This window comes from Manis javanica, chromosome 2 (assembly GCF_040802235.1).
Source record: "Manis javanica isolate MJ-LG chromosome 2, MJ_LKY, whole genome shotgun sequence".
In the NCBI taxonomy this organism is placed as follows: Eukaryota; Metazoa; Chordata; class Mammalia; order Pholidota; family Manidae; genus Manis; species Manis javanica.
The window spans coordinates 186,002,187-186,026,240 of NC_133157.1; the positions used below are offsets into that span (position 1 = coordinate 186,002,187).

Here is a 24,054-nt window from a genome sequence, read left to right on the forward strand (position 1 = left end):
ACTGTGCTTTGCTATTGAGTCAGGCAGCCAGGCAAGAGGAAAGCTGTGCCAACCCTATTATAAAATCCCTGCCTGTTAGGACAACTCTGGGAGCTGCCAGTGCAGTGTAGTGGAGGAGGTAGATGTTCATGTTTACTTTTATGAAATCAGGATGTCATGAATCAAAGAAAGCCTGCTGGACCTTCCACTATGGACCTTTCTCTATTAAGAGATTCTAGCCTAAGTGTCTCCAGGTAGAATCTAGGGCGTTGTAGCTCATTTGATCTCAAGACCTCTGTGGGGTGGCTGACTGTTATATAGTCACTCCAAGGAGGATTTAGTTATTTATTGTAACATATTGCTAGTAAGCATCTGCTCTTTCAGTGGGTCTGTCCTATGCAAGTGGCCCTTGTAAACATATACATTCCGTCAGCCCTGCTCCCTTAATTGAATCTTGGAGCTGACAGACCACAATTAACATTGTATCCTGTTTCACTGAGTATATGTCCACGGTGACTAATGTGTGGATAAATCAGTGACCCCACTGTGAATCCTACTAGCTTAGGAAATATTCATCAGAACACTTCTCTTCTGGCTTCTGCTGTAGTAGGCAGGCTTTATGAGGGAGTGGAAAAAAACAGTCTGGATTGAGGCCTCTGTGGATTACAGCCACCAACAGGAAGATATCTACATGAATCACAGGGCCAAGAATATGGACAACTGCATAGCTCCCGAGAGTGACTGATGGATATGCTGACATAAAGCTGTGCTTATACATTCTAGCCAAGATAACCCCATTGTTGTAATAACAGTAACACTGAAAGAGGTCAGGTGATCCTAGGAAAATAGGCTTTTTTTTTTGAGATAAAGATCAGCATTTGATATAATCCTTAGAGCACCATAGTGTCTCTGTCTCCTCATCTGACTTGTGTGATTGCAGGACCATAACTAGTGTGTCCATGCTAGTACGTAACAAAGTCTCAGGGAAGTGGCAGGTGTGAAAATATTTGTGGCATGGATGAATGTTCTCTGCAGTAAGGGCATCTCCAGGAGCAGTGGACAACATTTTCTGTCTCCTTTTACCCTGGAAGTTCAGTAAGAAAACAGGCATGGCATATTCTTTCTTAGTGGTCTTACTCAGATTCCCTGCTCACTTGACATTTGCATTGTTAGCCACTCCTTTTCTTTTCCAATAAACAAGCATTGGTGGGGTCTCTGGTCTCCTCCCAGTGTCTGCTCAGGTTTGTCTCACTCATGTTCTCCAGGTTCAGCACTGCACTCTGTGCCCTCATAGCCAGAGTGTGCATCTCTCTTTGGAGAGCCCTGACTAAAGACGGTTATTGGTTCTTGCAGGATTACTCATCTGTCTTCCCCTTGGACTTCAGCAACATGAGGCAGGCGTCTGGCTTTCTTTTATATTCCCTCTGTCTAACATTGTGTTTGGCCCACCATGGGCTTGTGTTTGTGTTTACAGGATGAATGAATGAGTGAACAAATAAGAGGAATGAATGAATGAAATTAATGTATTCATGATGAGATCATTCTGAAGCACCTATTTTCAGATGGTGGCTGGAAAACTGAAAGCCTTTGGCACAATGCACAGGGTTCTTGTAATTAGTTTGTCATTAAGACCTGTCATCTGGCCTTGACTGCTATTGATGAGGTGCCTTATTAACATGTTTTTCATTATCAAGTAAGGGGTTCAAAATAAAATAAAATAAGATCTTTTTATAGATATAACATTAAAAATGAGATAACTGGTTATATAAACTACCAAAAGCCTGTAGGCATAGAGCTTGAAATGAGTTAGACTAGGACTGATAGTTAAATAAAAAACTTGAGTGGCTTTTACAATGCAGCTCATGGCGGTGGTTCTTTGACTTCTGCAGGGCTGATCTCCATGTGTCATTAGCCGCTCCTTTTCGCTACCATTCCTGTTAATAAACAGGCATTGGTGGGGTTTCTGGTTTCCTCCCAGTGTCTGTTCAGGTTTGCAGGTGAACCAAAATTTCAAGGGGACCTAACAAAACATGAGTCAAATAGTACATCTGATGAAGTGGCTTTCAAAATACATGACTATACATACAATTTTAAAACAATAAGTGATTTAAACCCTTATGTTAAATAAGGATAACACATGTGGTATCAAATGAAAATAGTACTGAGAGATAATAGTAGAATATAGTATGCTTGGTATTTCCCAGACTTCCTCTTAATAGTCATATAGTTGCCACATAAATCGAGGTGCTGCACTCACACTTTTATCACGTGAAACTTTAGTTTATATATAAACTTAGCCATATACACTCCTCCCCTTATTCTCCCCAATATTTTATAATGAACTGTTAGTTTTAGTTGTTCTGGTCAATGCTATAATCTTTAATAATTTACTTGGGTTTCCTTTTTTTTTTTTTGATTAATGCAATTTGTTGTATGCCTTTATGCTGCCACTGTGACTTGAGGATGCTGCTGCCTTCCTACATTTCCTTTCTCCCAGTTCATGTCTTACCTCATCCAGCTTCTCTTTCACTTTTCACTAACATGCAAGTATGTTAATATTTTCATTCTGGTGACATGTCCGGAGTTTCCAGCAGTTCTTGATAGTGGAACTAAAACTTGGGGCTTTTGCCTCTCATTCTAGTGGATTTTCTACAGATAACTCATTGATTCATTCATCAAATGTTCAAATGTTTACTAAACACCTTTTCTCTGCCATGCACTACATTAGGTACCACTAATACAAAAATTATAAAAAATAGTCTCCAGTCTCATATGTAATAGTCAAGTGGGAAAGCAGATGATGTCTATCATGTTTAAACAAACAAAAACTGTTTCACTGTAATAATGCATAAGGGAAAATGTGATCTAATTTTTGTTTTTTTGTTTTTCTAATCCCCCAGGTCAGAGATTAGAGAAATTGATATAATTATTAGAAGTACAGCTTTAATAAATGTTGAAGAGATAGAGTGTTTTACCTAGCTAACTTGTGTATGTTTGAAAAACAAGTAAAACTTTGCTGATACACTTTAAAGAAAGTGATTTCAATTGTCTCTTTTAAGATTAAGTATGGAAGCAAAAATCTTTATATATTTATGATTACAAATTATCTCATAAAATCATTTTATGTACTCTGCATGTTCTTATGTCAGAGTACTGAAATATTCCTCAGTTTCCCTTATAGGTTTATTTAGTATTTTGATTTGAAGTCCACAGCTTATGTATTTTTTTATAGTTCCTAATTTTTATGATGACTTGTGAATTTTCTCTTTCCTTTCTCCCTCAGATTTTCATCACTGTGAATTGCCTGAGTACAGATTTCTCCTCCCAAAAAGGGGTGAAAGGACTTCCTTTGATGATTCAAATTGATACATACAGTTATAATAATCGTAGCAATAAACCCATTCATAGAGCTTATTGTCAGATCAAGGTCTTCTGTGACAAAGTGAGTAAAGATGACAGTTTGTTATAAAGGTATCTTTGTTATTAGATATTACTTTTAATGACACTTCCCCCTTGCCACCTTCTCTTATCTATTAGTGTCTAAATAATCACCACCTTATCAATCACGGTGGGAGTTATAATTGTTCATTCCCAATTCCTATTAGATATCTAGGGAGTCATCAGTCAACTGCATTTTTTTTAGTCAATTATTTTGCCACTAAGTTAATGACTGACATTGCACTGTGCTATGAGTCTGATTTATTAGGTAACTGAAATAATAGATTAATAGTTTTTACTGGGCATAAGCCTGTGCCAGAACATATCAACATAACCTTTACTATTTCATGGGTTAAATGGTGTATCTTCTAGAACTTTTTAGGATGGAAATGGCATCTACAAAATAATTTCACTAGTGAACATGCACTCAGAAGATGTTGTTTTTTCACCTCCTGGAAACCCACCATAAGAAACAGTAGTTAGAATATCAAAACTTAAAATCCTATGATTATGTGACAAGAGATGCTTACAAATTCCAAATATGAGTGGAACTAAACATCAACAATTTTAAGACCTGTGTCATATGAGCATCATGAGTGAGAGCAGTTGGGCTACTTGAAGGCCAAAGAACAGGAAACCTACAAAATTACCCCCGGAGCACTCATTGGAGAGTGAAGTGGACCATCTGAAGGCAGTATGTGAAACTGGAGTGGTGGGGAAGTAAGCGTATGAATTCTCTGTACTCCAGTTTGTTGGTGGGTACAAAGGAATGGAACATTGAAGTGTTTGGGACTCTGAACTCTGGAAAGTTATAAATTGAAGTTCCCATCTAGGAAAAAACTCTGCTCTGAGAAAAAGCTGCTGGAAGTAGACTCCAAGTTGAGCTGAGCATCACCCAACAACAAAAAAAAGGTGCAAAGGAAAAAGAAGTTCCAAATAAAAAGGAGGAGGTGGAAGGATACAGAGTAAACAGATCTCAGGATATTCAAGACCTTTTTTTTTTTTAAAAAAAAGTCACTTTGTAAACACACTAGAAGAGAAAAAATGAGACCTATGAAGCTAGAACTATCCTGGTCTATTCATTTCACTTAAAAATGACCAACAGAAAAGAAAAACAGTTGAATATCATACCATGTCTCATGAGAAAAGAGATTAAGATCAGACTGACTTTCCAGTGGACAATGGATACATGCGAGACAGATATGCCAATAAAACAGGTAAAACTGTAGCCTAATGTTCCAAAATGAGCTAAATGAAATTAAAGGAATCATAGAAGCTGTGAAGATCAATATAAATCACAATTGGAAGACTCAGAAATGAGATGTTTGGAGAATAGAATGATTTCAAAGGAGACATGATAGAATTCAGAAAATAATTTAGAAATAAAATACTAAATAGGTCAGAAGTAGAGACTATACTAGAAGCAAAACAAAAGTAAATATCACAGATAATACCTTAAGAGAAATACAAGTTGTAAAAGAGCAAAATTCTAAAGATTAGAAAAATGCAGAAATAATAATAGATAAAGAAGATCCAGTATACATATAATGAAATCTTTGAGGAAGAAAACAAAAACAGTGAAACAGGACAAATGTTAAAAATGATAAATCAGAAAAACTTAAATAGAAAGTATATATATTTAAACAGCCTGTCACATACTTGGGAAAATTGACACAGGATAGCCATTACCAAATTGTTAAACTATTGGACTTTAAAAATATTCTTTGGGCATCTTAGTAAAATAAAATAAGTAATAAGTCATTTATAAGGAAATTTTATCAAACTTTTCAACAGCAACACCTTTTCAGAACACAATAATATTTTAAGTAATCAAATAACAAAAATGTGAGCCAAGGATTTTATATCCAGCTAAACTAACTTTTAAGTGTAAGGACTACAGGCAAAAACAAAACAAAACAAAACCTCACACATACACAAACCTACAAAAAACAAGTGTAAAAATCCCAGGAATAATCCTTCTTGGGGAATCCAGTAAAAAATAAACTTAGCAACTAATATGACTGTAAAGACACTGATAAGAGGACTGATGGTGAACATTAAGTATATATTTACTTATAGGTCTAATTCTAAATGGAGATACAGTAATGGCAATATGATGTGCTCTGATAATATAGACAGTACAATTATTTGAAAATTGGGGAGGATGGGGAGAGAATATGAAAAATAGAATAAGCTGGTCAATTGAGTATAGGTATTAATTGGATGTAAAAGAACAAAACTTCAGATTAGATCCTGAGGAGAAGAGAGGAAAGGGAAAAAGAGGTTAGTAGCTAATTTGGAATTGCTCAGCACTCTTAGAGGTGCTGCAGCCAGTTGTATCGAAGGTCTACTGTGCCATTAAAATGTCTGAAAGTTCTGGTTTAACAGTGATAGGATGTAAAGAGAAGTAGGCTTCTGTGAACAGAAAGCAGAGATGGTCATGAGACAAGAGAAGAAACCATTAACTAGCACTGCCCTGGATTTAGGGACATACAGCATAGTAGTACCCACCTCTCAAATCTGAATAGCTTTTCAGGTCATGATGATTTCAGTTAATGCCAGTCATTGAGCCATCAGAGCAGCACAGACTCTAATGAATAATTAGGCAGCCTCCATGACACAGGGGCCAGTTAAGTCAGCAGACACTATTGTTGGGTGTTGAGAAAACAGTGGTCACAAAGCTAAAGTACCTTGTCAGTGTCACACAGTAAGAAGTAGAGGAACTAGATGCAATTTATAGTCTGATTCCAAACTCATACTCCTTGAATTCATAAGCAACTTTATACATAAAATACCAAAATGACAATTTATGATTCAAAACCTTAATCAAGAGCCAAGGTAGTCCTTAAAAACAAAACAAAACAAAAAAATCAACTTGTATCTTTAATTCAGCATATGAAAGATTAAGAAAGCATTTTCAAATGATGCATAACATAGAATTTTTAAAGGACAAATGGGAGAGCATTTAAATAATTTTAATTCCCTTACTTTATTCCAGATATTTTACAGGTGATTATAAAATCCCCGTCTGTGAATCTCCTTCATGGAAGTGAAGAGAAAGATTAAACACAAGGAGAAAGGAAGGGAAAAATGGGATGGAGGCACTGGGCAATCCATTTGCCTTTATGTCATAGTTGGAATTGAAAGTGGGAAAGAAAGTGCTTTAGAGATGCTCATATAATAATTTTTTTAAAACAGTGTTGATGGAAAAAATACTAAAAACAAACCAAAATGCAGAAGAATAGAGAATGTCATATTGTTATTCACTGATGCCCTAGAATGAGAGGGGCTCCAAGAAACTAGTGACGTAAAGAGTTTCTGGTGGGCAAGTTTTAATTTACAGATGCTGATGTTAAGGGTCTGGAAACTCATAAGCCAATTTGATAAGAAAACATTATCTCATTGTTTTACTTCAAGCCATTTGTGTGTCCTTTTCTGTGAATTGCCTATTTCATGACTCCTGTCCATTTTTTTTATTGGTATGTTAGTTGTTTTTTAAATTTGAATTATTATTTATTAAAGATTTCATACAGTATGTGATATTTTATTTTAAGTACTTTCATCAGTTTGTCTTTTGCCTTTGAATTGGTTTGTTTTCATAACAAAAGGATTAAATTTTTATATCGTCAAATCTCTTTTTTGTGTGTGATGTCTTGGGGGCAGTTTCTAAAGGTTTAGAGGTTACTGGCCAGTCCACACTTTACTATTCCCTAAAGATGCTGTGGTAATGGACAGGAGCTAGAAATGCATCGCCCCTCATTTTGTTTCTTAGTCCCGAGACTTGTGTGCAGATGGTATTTTTGTGTGCTTGGATAAATGCCTGGCATTGTCTGTCTTTGTTTTTCCCTGTCAGGGAGCAGAAAGAAAAATCCGAGATGAAGAGAGAAAGCAGAACAGAAAGAAGGGGAAAGGCCAGGCTTCTCAAACCCAGTGCAACAACTGTGAGTGTTGCTGGAAAGGGTGGGCTCTGGAAGGGGCGGATCCACTGGAGAGCAGGGGGCAAGTAGTGGGTTGTGGGTAAAACCATGGACATGCGAGGGATGGCTTGCTTTTCCCTAGCAGGGGAGACTGGCTAAATTGTCCCTCTGGAAAGCAAATAGAATCACATGAGCACAGAGTGTTTGAGTAGGAGGGACTTTGTCATATGGAGACCAACACCTTCTCCAGAGAGGAATCTAGAGTGCAGAGAGGGACAGGGGGTGTGAGGGGAGATGTGCTCAGGAGTGCTCATTCCAAGTCCACACATTTTTGGTTAGTTTGGCAGTGGGGAAGGAGGTGGCAGGCAGAGAGGGGCTTTTGAAATGTATTCACACCTGTGGCATTTGGAAAGCTTCATAGGAGAAAATCACAAACTTCAGCTAAGACTAGGACTTAGAGTTGAGGGTTCACAGTCACGCATCACCCACTCATTTGTGGATTTTGTGATCTCATCCAGCCTCTGATGGGAAGTTGGCAGCAATACCGTTACAGAAAAAGAGCGACATCACCTATTTCAAAACGATGCCTGATCTGCACTCACAGCCCGTCCTCTTCATCCCAGATGTTCACTTTGCAAACCTGCAGAGGACAGGACAGGTATGACCTTCCCTTTGACATCCTTCCTTGGGGCAGGGAGAGCCTTAAAATAGAATCACTTCAGGCAGTGTTGACCTTATAAATAAAACCTACACTCCAGGCATTCCACAAAAAGTCAAACCACTCCCGACAGAAAATGGATTTTTATAGAAAGAAATGTCTCATGAGAGGGGACTTACCAAGAGGAAGAAGAGAGTGAGCCGATGATTAGTGAAGTGTTGACAAAGCATTGAAAGAGGAAGAAAGTAAGAATGCTGATAACCTGTTGAGTTTTGTTTTGTTGGTTTTGTCATGTGAGATTAGCCTGATGCAATAGGGCTCCGCCTAATGGTGGGAAATTGAACTGCACCTATAACTCCAGATTGTTGCACAAGTGGAAAAATTCTTTGATTAAATAAAACTCTATGGACAATTTTCCCCTTAGTAAAGGAACAGTTCCCATTGAAGAGGTAAAATCATTTCATACCAAAGGAGGAGTGAGACTATAGACAAGCTTTTTTGAAAACAGTTCCTGTCTTCTAGGTATATCTACAAGTGAAATTAAAGAGCTAATACTAAATAACATAAACATCCAATAATTAACTCATTGTACTAGCTCAAATTGATGCAATATTATGCAGCCACTAAAATTATAATCATGGAAACTATGTAGCAATATAGGAATGAGTTATAATACTGTTGAGTGGAAAAAAAAGTAGATTTCCTATTTGTGTCTAAACTGTGATTCCCAGTATATACCTGAACTTGAAAGTAATGAGAAAAATTGTAATATTGATAAGAAGGATTATGAGATGGATTATTTTTTCTTTCTGTAATATGTTTAATATTATTTAATGTGATAAGTTAAAATTGTTTGAAAAAGTGTTCAGACATTCATTGAAATTGACCTTATTTTAGGAGGAAAAATCATTATTGGTTTAACTTTCTCTTTCTTGAGAATATTTCTCCCCCATGTTGTTTCATTATATGTATAAGACAAAACAGTTATACAACCAGACCTTTTTCATTGCTGTTCATGACACAACATGGTAACAAAATACCATAGTGTTTTAGAGTGCATTCCACTGAAAACTAATTTAATATTCCTATCGTGTCTTATTGTTTGATTGGAACAAGGACACAAAGGGAAAAGAAGATGCTATGATTTATGAAGATATGACGGCCAGCACCTATATTTATTTATTTTTTAAAAAATTCCCAAGAACGTGACAGTGATGTGTGTATTGACAGTCTTTGTCCCATGGGATCCCATGAAGCTAGGTGGACACCACCCAGAAGAGGGGATAATTGAGTTAAATTGTTCTTGTTGTTTACTGTCCTGATCCTGGCTCCAGCTCTGTGTCAGAGCCCACAGCATGACCTGTTCTCTTGGCAAGATTTCTCTGAAGTATACAAAGCTGGAAATGAGTCTTAAGAGGAAAAGTGACCAAATCTGGCTGCTCATGACTGTCATTCCTGTGGCCTCACTGGTCCCCTTCAGTCCTGAGTGGGGCCCCTAGCCTATGGCTGAATCGAAAGGAAAGTATAGGTAGCCTTTACAGTCTGTTGGTTTCGGCAGTTGCAGAGCAGCCCCAGTGTCCCTGGGCCATCAGTGAGATTAAGCCCTGCTATTTGGGGACCACCCTCCAGCTTGCCCTGTGGCCGAGTCAGAGTTAAAGGGCTCAGTGAGGGAGCCTGCCTGAGTCTCGCAACAAAGGAACACACTCAGCTGCGCCCTGGAACAATGCATGAATATTCTGTGGTTGATCAATTTGCTTGGCTGAAGGAAAGGAGCGCCTACAGTGGCTGCCTGGGACTTCAAAGGCTGCCTTTCCTTGGAAGAGCTGGACGCCTGGGAGATGGGTCCAGAGGCAGGAGAGAAGACAGCAGTGCCCTGGCATTAGAAGTGGGCATGCGGGAGCAGCTGGCTGACTTTGACATGCAAAACAGGAGCCAGCAGTGGCAGGTCAAATGATGGGCCTGTAAGTGGGGGCAGGTAGGGGAGGAAGGCAGACAGTAGAGAGCAGCGCAGTAACCGCTGCAGGTGTGCGCCTTCTTTAGATGGGCTGCATGGCGGCTCTGCCCAACTGCAGAGCAAGCAGCCCCTCTCACTCTCAGGGTCAGTGGGACACCTGGAGGCTGGCTGAAGGCACATCGGCTACAGTACAGTGACTCCTGGTCAGCCACGGACATGGGCTGCGGAGTGGGAGCACACATGACCCTCCTTCCCCATCACTGCTTTGATTCACGTGTGGATTGGAATAGCCATCAGACAAGTACTGAAAACTTATGAGGGACTGAACCCAGGGTGCAGGCTCCCTCTCCTCACATTAAAGCCTCACATTCGCTGTGCCTTTGTCTGGAATGCCTTTAAAAGCAAGTGATGGGGAGCTTGGGAGAAAGGGTGGGATGCAGAGGTACCATCTTTCTGGATGATGTATGCTTATTGGCTTTTCTCAGGGCACCTGAACCCTACGAGGACACCACCCACCCACACACACCCTCAAGAACAGTCTTTCCAGTTGTAGTTTGTGAACAGTCTTCCCCCAAATGACAGGAGTTCTTGTTAAGATTTCAGGTTCCCAAGTTTCATTCTAGGGTTTTCGAGTTAAAATCTGTGAAGGGAGTTCCAGGAATTTGCATTTGTGATATGGTCTCCAGATATTTTTTATGCATACTGAAGTTTGAGAAACATTCAAAAAATTGAATATGAGCAGGAAGTCCAAAACAACTAGAAAGAAACAGTGGGTCATTATGTTAGAGAAGGAGAAACGACAAAGCAAGAACAGTGATAGGGACAGTGTAGTATAGGTCATTCAGGAGCACAAGAAAAAAAAGAGAAGATTGCTTCCATCGTTGTGTCACCAGTCAACTTTGCAGAGGGCTGTCCGTTACTCTCCCAGAGTCAGGCAGGACAGACGCATTATGCCACATTTAAGGAAACAAGCAAAAAAAGGCCTTTTCAAAAAGAATATTTTTTGGAACTTTTTCCAAAAAGTTCAGTTGTGTGGTCAGTACCCAGGCTCCCTCACTTACAGGGGTCACTGCATATCCATCCAAACAGTCCCATTTCTAGGACATCACAATGGCAGGTGCTCCCATGGCACCCTGAAACTTGGCGTATGAAGGAGGAAACATCTGACCTTCTGTTTAAGGAGAATCAAAGTATACAACAGTAGATATAAAAAAATTTAAGAGGAAAAAGTTCTCTATGGAAATCTGAACTAATGAGTAGGATGACTCATTCCCAAAGGGTTCCAGGTAACCAGCTTTGTTACATAAGTCAGTCTGGGCTTGGCAGCATCCCAGAGATGGCCAAGAACCTTTGAGAAAGTTTGTAGGGAGGGTGTCAGTCTAGGCACAGCTGCGTCTCTCCCAGACCACTGGGGCAGGGCCATGAAAAAATGCACTAGGACAAGAGGTGACTTGAAGTTAATGTGTAGATGCCTGATAATAACCTCGGTGTTGTTCTTCACCCAAATGGAAAGGGCCCTGAGCACACAGATAAAGCTCATGAAAATTCTGCAGTAAATTTTTATAAATATGTGACCCAAGAGGACTGACACACATAGCAAATCCCCTCTGGATTTCTATTGTTTCATCAGATAAGAATGCGTCCTAATGTCTTTACGTCTGACGCAAAGCTGATTCTGCCAGCCACCATGCTGACCACCCACAGAAGGCTGTTCTCAGAGGTCTTCCTGCTGGCCAGGAATGTCTTCCAGAGCTCAATGTCCTCTGCCCAGCCTACAGACAGTTGGCTCCTCATTTTTGTGACTGTGGGATGCCAGGGTAACCCAATCCCCTTTGGGAATAAAGAGGCCTGGGCTTATGGCCACACGGCCATGGACCTGCTTGTTCCCCTCCCCTCACCAAAGCACAGTGTCCAGAGTCAGCCCACCTACGGGCCGGATGGGATTGGTTACTCACAGGCCCAGCTCTACCGCCTTTCTAAACAACGATATTTAGTTCCTGCTAAACTATTTCCTTAATGTCAAAAGCAAGATTTGGCTTAGGGCTATAGGTAATCTGATCAGACTGACCTGAGCTAGAACTAATCAGCTTTCCAATTTTATTTCATTAAAAATCTAAGAACTAACCCTAGGGAGAATGTGAGGAGGTTAAATTTGCATTTCCTTAGAGAGACAGATGCAAACACATGCACACAACGCATCATTAAACAGATTTGTCTTTTGTCTTTAAGAGACAGGGTAATGCCTTAGGAAAGTGTGTATATCATATAATTTATTTCCATTTCTTGCATCTGACCTACAGTAAACCTGTTGTTTTGTTCCACAGGTGTACTACAACACAGATGATGAACGAGAAGGGTAAGACACTCATTCCTTTCATTTAAACACCCGAAGTCAGTTTATGTCAGTAGAAATGGCTCTTCGAGCACAGTGTGACTGCGGGCAGGGAGTGGGACCCAGAACTGAGGAAGGCTGGATTCTGGCCACTGTCAGGAGGAAGGCTGGGGAATACTATTCCCCTTCCAAATCTCTCTTCACCCCTCTCTTCCTCCTATAACCTGCCTTTGAATAACTAGCCATTTTTCTAAGTGACGCATCTCTTTGATTTTGACTTTTCACTGATAATCCAGTTACTGAAATCTTTGGCCTGAATACAAGATCAAGCTGAGCTTGAGGCAGGAGCCAAGGAGACAGTCTACCCTCATTTCAGTCCTACCTGGGCCACCTGCACATACTTCTTGAAGCCCTCACTTTGGGGAGTGAGCCTGGTGGGCTAGAGGTGAGGCTGCTTTGAATGGGAGCTGGGAAGGCTGAGCCCTTGTCACTGTCCTTAGAATGGACATTACCAGAAGGATTGCATGAGGTCTCTGAAGGGCTCCAGTGTCTTGCATATCAAGTGTCTGACAGCACTTCTCTGTCCACTAACTCACCTCATAGACTCCTAGAATTTTAGAGTCAAAAAGTAACTTTTCTAGGTCATTTAGCCTACCCTCTCTCCTGATAATGTAACCCTATACACCACATGGTTGTTAGGTGGTCAGCCACTTTCCATTTGAATCTTCCCAGTGATGGGAAGATGCTGAATACTCTTGCTGTGTGTGAGATAGCTCATTACACTGTTGGACAGTTCCAGCTCTCAGAAAGTCTGTCGAACTCATTCTGTCTTCTGACTTCTGCCCACTGGCTCTAGTTCCACTCTCTAGGTTAAGTCTCAAACTTCCCTCTTCAAGCATTGTTTGACCTTTCAACATCTTAACTCCCCCTACAGGAGATACCACCAAATTTGTCAATAGTCTTCTTAAAATTGGCTCTCAAAAATACACGTGTTCTGAAACGCATGAGTTAGAGATTATATTGGGATAATTTCTTCTTATGACCTTGATGCTGTTTTTCTCTTAAAGCAATCTAGAAGAGCATTCATTTTTCAATATCTATGTTACTTTACATATGTCCAACTAAAATCTTGGTTTGCATTACATATGTATAACTGAAATCTCTAGATCATCTTTTCAAACTATAGTCAAACCAGGGCTTCCCTGTTCCTATGTAATTAGTGTTACTTGTAAAATATTTTGAGGTGAAGTAAGTGGAGCAGATATTGCTGAGCTCATGTCCAAATGCAGAGCTCTGCAAACTACAGCCAAAGGACCGAATCAGGCCCACCACTATGTTTGTGCTATCCCCAAACACTTTTCAAATGGTGAAAACATCCAAAGGAAGAATAATATTGCATAACATGTGAAAATTATACAAGATTCAAGTGTCCATAATAAAGTTTCATTGAAACACAGCCATGGTAATTCCTTTATTTCTTGTCTATGGCCCACTTGGGTGCTACAACAGCAGAGCTGAGTAATTACAATAGAGGTCGTACAGCCTGGAAAGCCTAAATATTTACCAGTCTGACCCTTTACAGAAAAAGTATGCCAGCCTCTGTCCTAAAGAGAATCTTAAAGGAGTCAAATAATTCTCCAGCTGGTTAGGAGCGGAACCTTGTCTAGGATCTGACCTCTAAATAGAGTGCTAAATTTTCTAAAGACCTAATTAGATTGTTCTTTCAATCTTGTCTCATAGGCAGTATATTTCTAGTGGCTGGAATGGACCAGTGTGATTAGCACTGTCAATTCTGATCTGTTATTCACATGTTTTACAAGGGACAGTGTGGTGTCATGGAAAGAACGTTGACTCTGAGCCCAGGAAGCCCACGTTCTGCTCCTGGGCTGCTGCCTACCATGGCGAAGCCTTGGGGCAGCTCCTTGACCTCTGGGCTTTGGTTTCCTCCATTGTAAAATGAGGGTTTGTATAAGTTGAGCTCTAGGATCCCATGTAGCACTAACACTGTCCTCGCGGGAAGACTTAGCTGAGTAAGAAGTGCTGGACACCGGATGCTGCTTCACACTTGCTGTAATCCTCCCCAGCCCAAACTGTCCTTCCTTGCAAGCTGACGACATTTAGGGGCCAGCTGACCTATTTCTGACTCTTTTGGCTTGGTCTCACTGTCAGAATTACCCGCTGTTCTTGCATAATGTTGAAGCCAGGGACCTGAGTCTCTTACATGCCTAATTAGAGTTCAGTTGAGCAATGTGGGCAGTCTTGAAGCCTCAGTGTTAATACTAATACTGTTGTATTACAAGCAATAACTAGTATCCACTGGATTCCATGGTAAGGCACTGAACTAAGTGCATTCTATGCATTATTTCATTGAATTCTCCTAAAATCCTCATGGGGAAGTTGCTCTAATTACTTCCACTTTATAATGAGGAAGCTTAAACTTCAAGAGATTAAGAAACTTGCTCTAAGTCACCTAGGTGGTAAGTGGTGGAGGGATTTGAGGGTGGGTCCAGCTGCACACCGCACTGCCCTTTCTCCTAACCCTCTCATTCTGGATCTGTGGCTGCCAAGGAGGCATCAAGCGAGAGGCCCTTGTTGCGATAGCTTTCTGACCTGGACAAAGGCACATCCTTGGCTGATACTTTGGTGTGTAGGACCCAGATTGTGACGTGCCCAGACAAGTGTAGCTGGCAGAGGGGGGCAGTTCACCTGGCCCTGAGGAATGCCACCTTCACTGGTGACTGCATGGCCTCCATCGGGACTATCTCTGGCCTGTTCTTCACTCTCAGAGGCCAATCAGTCGGTTAGTATGAAAGCATCTGATGGAGTGTTTGAGAGCATCGTTTCTGCAACCACCAGCTGGAGGAGATACCCCAGCTGAGGCACCCCAGAGCCCCTCTCCCTGCAACTCCAAAGCCAGAGTGGCGGTCAGACACAGACCTGTTCACAAGTAGGAGAGCTTTTCAGCCTGAAGTGCCAACAAACCTGAATACAATGAAAGAGGAAATGAGGAGGAGGCTGGATAGGAAGCAACCGCCAGCCAAGTGCCTAAATGGAACAAAAAGAGGAAAACCTGTTTGTTCCTGCTTTCTTGTCTAATGATAAAGTGAGTATCTGGGGTGACATCTGGTGCTGAATTTGGGGACTGACAGACCCTATGTAGGTTTGTTTCATAGGCAGGGGATACAACAAATACAGAGGCTTTTGGATCCCAGTTCTAAGCAGCGGGGCATCACCTGGGAGTTAAACTATACTCGCCCACAGGCACTACCTCCAGGGGTTTTGATTTAATTGGTCTGGGATGCAACTCAGGAGTGGGGACCTTTTTGAAGTCCTCAGGCAATTCTAATGCTAGAAGCGTTTGAGAACCACTGCTCTAAAATCAGTCAGCCATGATTTGAATCTGGCTTTGACCTTACAAAACTCTGTAACCAAATATAACAACCTTTTGGATACTCAGTTTCCTCATTAATAATAACAAATAATAATACCTACCTGCTAGAGTTATAATAATCATTAATATGTAAAATGTCCTGACACATCGAAGGTGCTATCAAAAAATAAAATATCATAGTTATTATTATTGTTAAGATTCCTTTTCAGGCCCTGACTAAATGATACTTAATTGAGAAATGGGAAAGAGGGAGATGAAAAAGAATGGAAAGAATGTGCCACATGGGGAGGATTTTCTGTAGAGGATGGGCCTAACCAGACACTCAAGAGTGTTTTCATATGGGGAAGAGGGAAGGGCTTTAAACCCCCTGAAATAATATGTGAATTGATATGCGAATGTCATGCATGGTGAAAAACTCTATTCTGTTATTTCTGGGGATCTGGTCTCCTTCTCCACTTGACCTCTAGCTCCGGGAAAAGCCGTCTTGCCTTGAACCCCTGTCCACACTGGTCCCCCTGAGGTACCCCCTGTTCCAGCCTGCAGGGAGGCCCCTTCAAGCAAGTCTTGCAGCTCTGTGGCTTCCTCACTGCCTTTGGGGTCTAGGGATCCTAGGCGAGTTTGTGTCCCTGTGTCTGAAAGATAGTGGTTTCCTTCCAAGAACCTGCCATCGTCGTGATACTGCTTGGGACCCTCAGACTGCAGCTGTTGCAAGAATTTTTCTCATACTCCTCTTTCTTCTCAAAGGTGCACCACCATCTCTCTTGGGTCCGCCTTGTATGATCAAAGGTTGAAGCTTTAGGAAACAAAAGCCAGAAGGCAAACACCAGGCGGCTCAGCCCTGTAGATTGGTCCCATACCAGCTCAGAGAGCCAGCTTCCCAAAGGGTCTTCACTCGTCACGTCCTGCTCGCTCCAGCAGAGGGCCCTGCTTTCCTCTTGTAGTAGGGGGAGTGCTGTAGATGGGCAGACTGGACCATGAGCGCAGTTACAGTGCTGCTGAAGGAGGCAGCCCTGGCTGCTCATTTTCCATGGAAGCAAACACTTTGACTAAAACTCAATACCCTTTGGAGAAGTTAGAGATTATTAACCGACCATCAGTGAGTGCATTTAATCAACCTAATATTAAACTTAAAAAGTCTTCACCTTGTGTTCATCACACAAAATAAAATTCTTCTAGAATTCTGTACTATTTTTCTTAAAACAGCAATTTTTCAGATCCTTAAAGGAGCAATTTCTCAGATCCTTTCTTTGATAAGGTTCTCAGGGATGCTAAACAAACCATGAAATGTAGGGTAGGGTGGGTTATGTTTTACCACATATACATGAATATAAAGTAATTAAAAATACAGGGCAATTTCCCAAGGAGAAGATGAAAACATAAAGCTTTGGGGCCAACTTAAATAGTTAAACCTTTTTGGTTACAGCCAAAACAATCAATAATCTATTGATACTTGCTTGGTTAATTTAGTTCATTTGTGGCACCATACAATGAGATTGGACAGGGTAGCAGGAGTCCTAAAATTGGTGCCCTTGTCATCTGTCAACACCTATGTTTAAAGGGTAGCATATTATATCATTTAGAAATCACATATTTTATAAAATGTCTTTATTCACATTCTTTTCAACTCATTTTTGACAATAGTCTTTCTCACCCCTGAAGTTGTCTTATGTCATCTTACACTGTTGATCAGGGGAGTTCTCCACTACTGTCACAACAGAGACATAGCACTTTTTATTTTATTTTTATTACTAATTTTTTATCTGTTGAAATATAATTGATATACAGTATTATATTAGTTTCAGTTGTACAACACAGTGATTCAACAACCACATACACCACTAAATGCTCACCATGATAAGTGTTGACCATCTATCAACACAGAAAGAAATTACTGTGTTATTTACTATATTCTCTGTGCGGTACTTTCCCAGGTGTGGCCAGAGACTCAGGCTTCAGACGGAAGCACCTTCCCTTTTTTTTTTTTTTTTCTGATGAAACTTAGCAGTCCTTTGTTTATACCCCTGGGGCTTTCTTTCCCTGAGAGTGTCCTCAGAGGACAAAGGCTTCCTGTGCTGCCAGCCCTAGAGTCATGCCATATGTTAACCCACGTTGTGCCAGTGTGATGGAGATTGATGTTAGAAAAAGCACCGTCTCCTCGTTCTCTAGTTCCTTTGTGGCGCCATACAGTGAGATCGGACAGGATAGCAGGAGCCTTAAAATTGGTGAACTTTTCATCTGTCAAAGGGGCAGTCGTATCTACCCCTTTTCTTGCCTTGCTTTGAAAATGAGTGAAACTTCTGAGTTCAGACCACACAGACTTACTGACTCCTCCTGGGTTTATAGATTTTAAAGTGTGCAAAAAAGCATTTTTGAACTCCTAAGAGACATGTGGTTTATCCAAGATGTTATTTTAGTGGCACAGTTTGTCACATCTCATAACAGGGTGCTATCAGAAGTCAGCAGGACTGGAAAAATGTAAATAAATCTTGTTTGGCAAGAAGAAGACAGTCAGCTTCACACAGCATGAGAGTGTGGGGATATTTCAGGCTATTTGCCCCTTATTTAACCTCCTGGTCATTGACAGCTGTGTGAATGGGTTTGTAGTCTTCTGCTCCCAATGTCATGGTCACTCCAGTTCTAAGATATGACAGAATGACATGACCTACTTTTATAATAAGGCAGTGAGGGGACGACCGAGGGAACAGCACCCTAAAAAGTTATTACACCTTCAGTTGGGACGTCAGTTTGAGTTTTTCCTCTAGCTGTTTCTATAGTCCAACTAGCCGGGGAATAAGGCAAGAGGGTGCTGATTCCTGTGTGATTTCTCATACCCTCACCATCATTGCAGATTGATTACCTTTATCACGAGATTGTCCCTCCAGCATGGGTTCTGTAAACAGCCTGTTCACTTGTCAGCTGCATTGCCCTGCACTTAGCGCACTAAGCCTTTGGTGGTCCTCACTGTGAAAGGGGTAGGATGGCTCACGAAGTGTTCATGAGACTTAATTGACCAAAGATATGAAACGCACTTTGTAAACTGTGAAGTCTTATTAAGTATTGACACAATTTTGGACCACGTTGAGTATGAGATGGTCAATTAAAGTGTTGGTTTAATAATTTAAACTATCAGAATAAGAAATACATTTTGGACTGTCCACTCTTTTGTACATGTGCTCTTTCTACCACTGCACCTCACCATTAGCTTGACTTGAGAACTGGTAAATGGCTTCTTAATGACAGTAATGCCAATGGGGAGTTGGCTTTGGAGTGGAGTTTTGTATTATCTTGGAAGCTTGGTACTGATTCAATGTCACCCTCCTATGCAGGAAGCTTTTCCAACATGAGTCCTTAAATCGCACCTTGGTGGTAGTTTGGACTATCTGACGGTAAATAGGGACTTTGACCTCTTTCAAGCTCTCTGCCTTATTTACTCTTCTCCAGCCCTTCCTTAAACATCTCCAATTTTAATTATCATCATCATCATCTCCATCTAAAACTTCAAGGATACTTGCAATGTATCACTCACCTTGTGAGTGCTTTACATATGTTGAATTCACTTAATTTTAACTCTCAATATCCTTCTTTTAAAGACAAGGACACTGAGAGGCTCAGGACGCTGAGGAACTTGTCCATGTCCCCATAGCTAGTCAACTACAAAGCAGGGGTTGAAACCAGGGTAGTCTGGACCCAGAGTTCATGTCCTAACCATTCTGCTGAACTGCCTTTGGCATTGCCTCATGTGCCTGGCCTCAGGGATCCTCAGAGAAATGAAAAGTTTCTAAAAACCTACATCTACTCCCTTGAGGGCTTGACGATAGTAGGATCCCATTTAGGAGCCTTTCTCAGTGTCTGAGTTCAGGCTGCTGTAACAGAATGTCATGAGCTAGGTGACTTAAATGTACTGCTCACAGTTCTGGAGGCTGGAAGTCTGAGATCAGGGTGCCAATATGATTGGTGTCCAGCAAGGACCCTCTTCTAGCTTGCAGATGGCCATCTTCTTGCTATGTCCTCACATGGCAGAAAGAGAGACGGTCCCTGCTTATAAGGGCATGAATCCCATCACAGGGGATCCACCCTCCTGGCCTAATTACCTTTCAAAGGCCCCACCTCTGAATACCATCCTACCAGGGAGTAGGGTTTCAACATATGAATTTGTAGGGACACAAACCTGCTGACCATAATTCAGCATCAAAAGCTTCTCTTCAAAGACAGTATATTCCTCTGATGTCTGTTCCTCTTAAACAGGCCTCCTCTTCCTTACTGTTCAAAATGGACAGGAACTTTGAGAGAAAACACAGAGCCATCAGAACTGGCCCAGCTGGGGACTGGTGGGACCTCAGCACTGTGAACTCCAGGAAGGAGGACTGAAGCCCCACCCATGGGGAAGGACAGGGTGGGGCAGCCAGGGGCTGGGTCTCTGGGGAACGCATACCACCGCAGTCTCATCTGCTCCAGCCAGAGGAGCCATAGAGCCGCAGGAAATGAGGGCAACCCGTGACTAAGAGCCAGCAAGGCAGACCTGCAGCATCCGGAGTCCCTGCTGTGCCCCTGGGGCTGGCGCCCGACACCCACACCCAGGCCCCAGCCAGATGGGACGGGTGGGCGTCACTCAGAGACTGCACAGACCCAGGGCCCGCAGCCCTGCTCTCCTGAGCAGGAAGGGGCTTAGCTGCAGGACAGAGTGGGTGAAACCCAGAGCGCTCACCTGCATGGGTTATACTCAGCCACAGGCAGATGGCTTACGTCCTTGCCCTAAAGAATTGGTGTTTGTGCTCAGCCCCAGACAGGGATGACTTAGGCCTTCCAGGGGGAAGAAGGAGGTTGGGGAGTGGATCCAGCCATGAAAGCCCAGAGATGGTATAAGCACAGGAAGAAGACATACACTGACACATGCATGAACCTTTGTTCTGACACCCTGCATGCCTCACTAAACAACTTCTGCTCATCTTTTCCAGCAGTGTCCTTGTGAAAAGGATGTTCAGGCCCATGGAGGAAGAGTTTGGCCCAGCACCTTCCAAGCAGATGAAAGAAGAAGGCATGAAGCGAGGTATCTCCCCTGTCCAGGCACTCCGCTGGCATTGTGGTGCCACCCCCCACCTGGCATGAATGGGGGTCTCGTTTCACCACGAAGACTGCACAGCCCCAGCCAGATCCCTGTGCTTCGGTGCTGGCCTGGGGATTTGTAATTTACCCGGAAGTTCACAGTCTGCTTGCTTTCACCCTGTCCTCTTAAACGCCTTAAGCAAACAGTTATGCTCACTGTGCACAGTTTCTTTTCTTTGCCTTCAGAGAAATGTAATGAACATACTGACTCATCCAGCAGGGAGATAGAAAGTTAAAAAAAACTCTTGCTGTATATGTGACAATAACATCTCATAAGCACCAGCAGTTGGAAATTGTTCAATAGATGCAAACAGTCAATCTCATGCAAATAAATGACCCTGTTTTCTGTGACATCACACTTTACTCATTTCTCTCAGTCATGGGTCTTATTCTGCTTCACTAAGAAAGTAAAAAGAAAGAGAGAGTGTGTCAGTCTCTCTGTACACTGCTTATTGACCCTGGAAAGGTGCTGTGCTCATAGAGCCCTCATTTGTAAAACAGAGGTGATGGGAGGCCCTGCCTCAAAGAGGCCCCTGAGGGTAGCTGAGTGAATGAGTAAAATACTTAACTCAAGAGCCTCACACATAGTAAGCACTCTGTGTCCACTATTATAACTATTAGTTTTATTACTAAGCCTGGATCTAGTTAAGGTATGTTAATTGTGATTAAGTAATTAGTGTTTCATTCTCTGGGTAGTGTTAATTATATTAGCAACATTTAAATCTTTAAAAGAATCTCTGTCTTCACAGCCTCACCATCAAATAGGCAGGTGCATTTGGGGCTCCATCCTGCATGCAGTTTTTATCTCATGTTTTGGAATGAGGGCAGAGTTGTATGGCAATCAAGAGTCACATAGGCAAAGGTAACTGTAGCTTGCATCCATAGTAGTGCATGCTGGCTACTCCAAAGGTGGTGGTTTCAGATTATTTTGAGATCGTGAAGTCAGCGCAGAAATTGCCACTAAGAATTGTGCTGGGCTGTGATGAAAAGCAAGTTCACGGCCTCTGAAACATCTAAATCATAGAGACACAGGAGGGCACTGCATCCTTTGAGCAAATGGAAACCGGTCTCCCAAGAGTGGCCTTTCCTCCGACAATGTCAGTGGAGTTACTCAGCCCCTTACCTGGAGCTCCCGCTGAGCTCGTCTTTGACAAACCAGGAATCAGGATCAATGATGGTTCCTATTGTTTATCTGTTAGAAGTTCTCTAGGAGAGAAAATGATGGGAATGATCAGCAATGCCATTGTTTGTCATTTTGCCTTTGTAGCTGCTTCTCAGGGGGGCCGTGTCGGAGTCACTTGGGGCTGCTTTGGTGGCTGTCTGCCTTTGTACGGTATCTGGGAGGTGTGAGGCTGTTACCGCTATGTTAGTAGGGTGGGTATTCCGAGTGCTCTACCACAGATGGGCAGTCAATGGGCGCGGACTCCTACGAGCTGTGGGGGGTGCTGTAAGCACAGCACACCCAGGGTGGCTGTCAACAAGCCCAGCAGGAGAATGGTGGCACTGCCTGGCCAGGACTTTTTCCCACAGCGCATCAGTGCACCATGATACCACCTTTACCACCTTTAACCCCTTCCAGTGACACCGGCAGCAAGAGTAGCAGCCATGCTATTTCAAAGGCAATAATTTTAAGAGATGAAATTTATAAATCCAATGGAAGCAACAGAACATGTCAACAGATCATGGTTTGGGGTTTCTTTAGGGTCAACCTGTTGGAAACTACATTTTTCTGTTGGGAGCTGCAGGAAGAAGTTATTCATCTCTAACAACCACAAATTGTTTCTCAGCTCTTTTCCCATCTGCTTGTACTTGAGGTTCTCTGTGCTATTTCTCGTTGTGCTGCCAGCACTGGGTCTTCCTGTGATGAAGTTAGATCACTGGATTATCTTAGCTGAAAGGGTCTATTAAATATTTCTTCCAAAGGCCTAACTTGGAAATCTTTGGAGACACATTCTTTCTATTTATTTAATTGGTATTTTATTTTTATGCTTGGTAAAGAGAAGAAACTAGCTCTGCAGTAAGTAAGTTGCTCTTCTTGGTCATACACAAGCTGAGCATCTGCTGGCTGCGTAAAGAAAATGTCATGTGGACCCATGTAGATTTTGCCTTATAAAGCAAGTGGCTTTAATGAAGCCCTTAGGAATGTGGGAGGGCAGGAAGAAAGGGTAGGAGTTCTGGCTAGTGCTGATTTCATTTCCTGGCTCCAGCTTCATTCTTTCAGGTTGGTGGTGGCTGCAGCTTGGTTGGCATCTACCTGTAGTGGGGATCCAGGTTCAGATGGGTTTTTTAACCTATGCACTCTTCCTGTAGTGGCCAGGTGCATGGGGCTTTGGTGCTGACCCTATTCCTTTTCTCTGAAGGAAGAACCAGAAACCACACCTCTGGGAGGAGAGAGAGAGAAAAGAGTCTGCCCACTGGAGCTGTGGGGGTGCATCTGAATGGCAGTTGTCGGTTCTTTCTGGGGCTGAGTCCAAGTGCAGTTGCTATAAGGAAGGGTATGCGATGGCAGGTGTCTTCCCCTCTCTAATGACACCCGGGGTCCTTGCCATCTTGCACGTTCTATGCACTGTCAAATGCAGAATGTTACCTATCAGAGCATTGAACAGAAAGCTGCATTCACCTTCACTGACAGTGCTAGACCCATGAGCATCACGTCATAACAGCAACCACCAACTGGGCAGTGGTGGCTCACTGTGTGCCAGGCACACAACTCAGCATCCCCCGTGGGGGATTTCACTCAACCCTCACAGCAACCCATGGGGCAGATATTATTATCCCTGCTTCACAGAGAAAACCAAAGCTTGAAGAGGCTAAAGACCAGGACCACACAGCCCTTTAAACTGGGGTCAAAGCCAGACCTGCTCTTCTCCAGATCATAAGCCTCTCCCTGGGCTTGCCTCTCACATGCACCATCTCTTCCCCGGCCTTTGCACATACTGGTCTGTCTGCCTGGAGTCGGCTCTCTCTGTCCTCTCTTTCCCCCCACCCTCCTCATCCCCTCTTTCCTGCATTGATGCCTACAAACTTTTCATAATTCAGATCTCCCCTTCAGGGGAATGCTTCAGGAACCCCAACCCCCACCCTTCTAAAAAGTTCAGGCCCCTATTGTACTGTCTTGTGTCTTTTTCCTTTATAACTCCAGTAACTCTGTTCAGCTGTCTGCTTATTTGAGAAATGCCTGCTTCTCTGAGTGGACTGCCAACTCTGTAGGGCAGACCATGTCCTAAGTCACAGCTGCGACCCCACTTCTAGCACACAGCTTGGATCTAGGGGCCCAGATGG

General features: G+C 42.3%; 1 protein-coding gene across 6 annotated transcripts in view; it reads left to right on the forward strand.

The window, feature by feature from the left end:
- The window catches only part of GRHL2 (grainyhead like transcription factor 2), a 136,704-nt gene that overhangs the window by 95,174 nt on the left and 17,476 nt on the right, over positions 1 to 24,054 (forward strand). For 5 of the 6 annotated variants that reach the window (XM_017651745.3, XM_017651744.3, XM_036995569.2 and 2 more), the window contains 5 exons: positions 3,263 to 3,421; positions 7,271 to 7,358; positions 7,853 to 7,992; positions 12,271 to 12,302; positions 20,625 to 20,716. In XM_017651745.3, coding sequence (XP_017507234.3) covers positions 3,263 to 3,421; positions 7,271 to 7,358; positions 7,853 to 7,992; positions 12,271 to 12,302; positions 20,625 to 20,716 — 511 coding nt within the window. The remainder of the gene's footprint in view (positions 1 to 3,262; positions 3,422 to 7,270; positions 7,359 to 7,852; positions 7,993 to 12,270; positions 12,303 to 20,624; positions 20,717 to 24,054) is intronic. The other variant, XM_073229907.1, reaches the window with a different exon arrangement.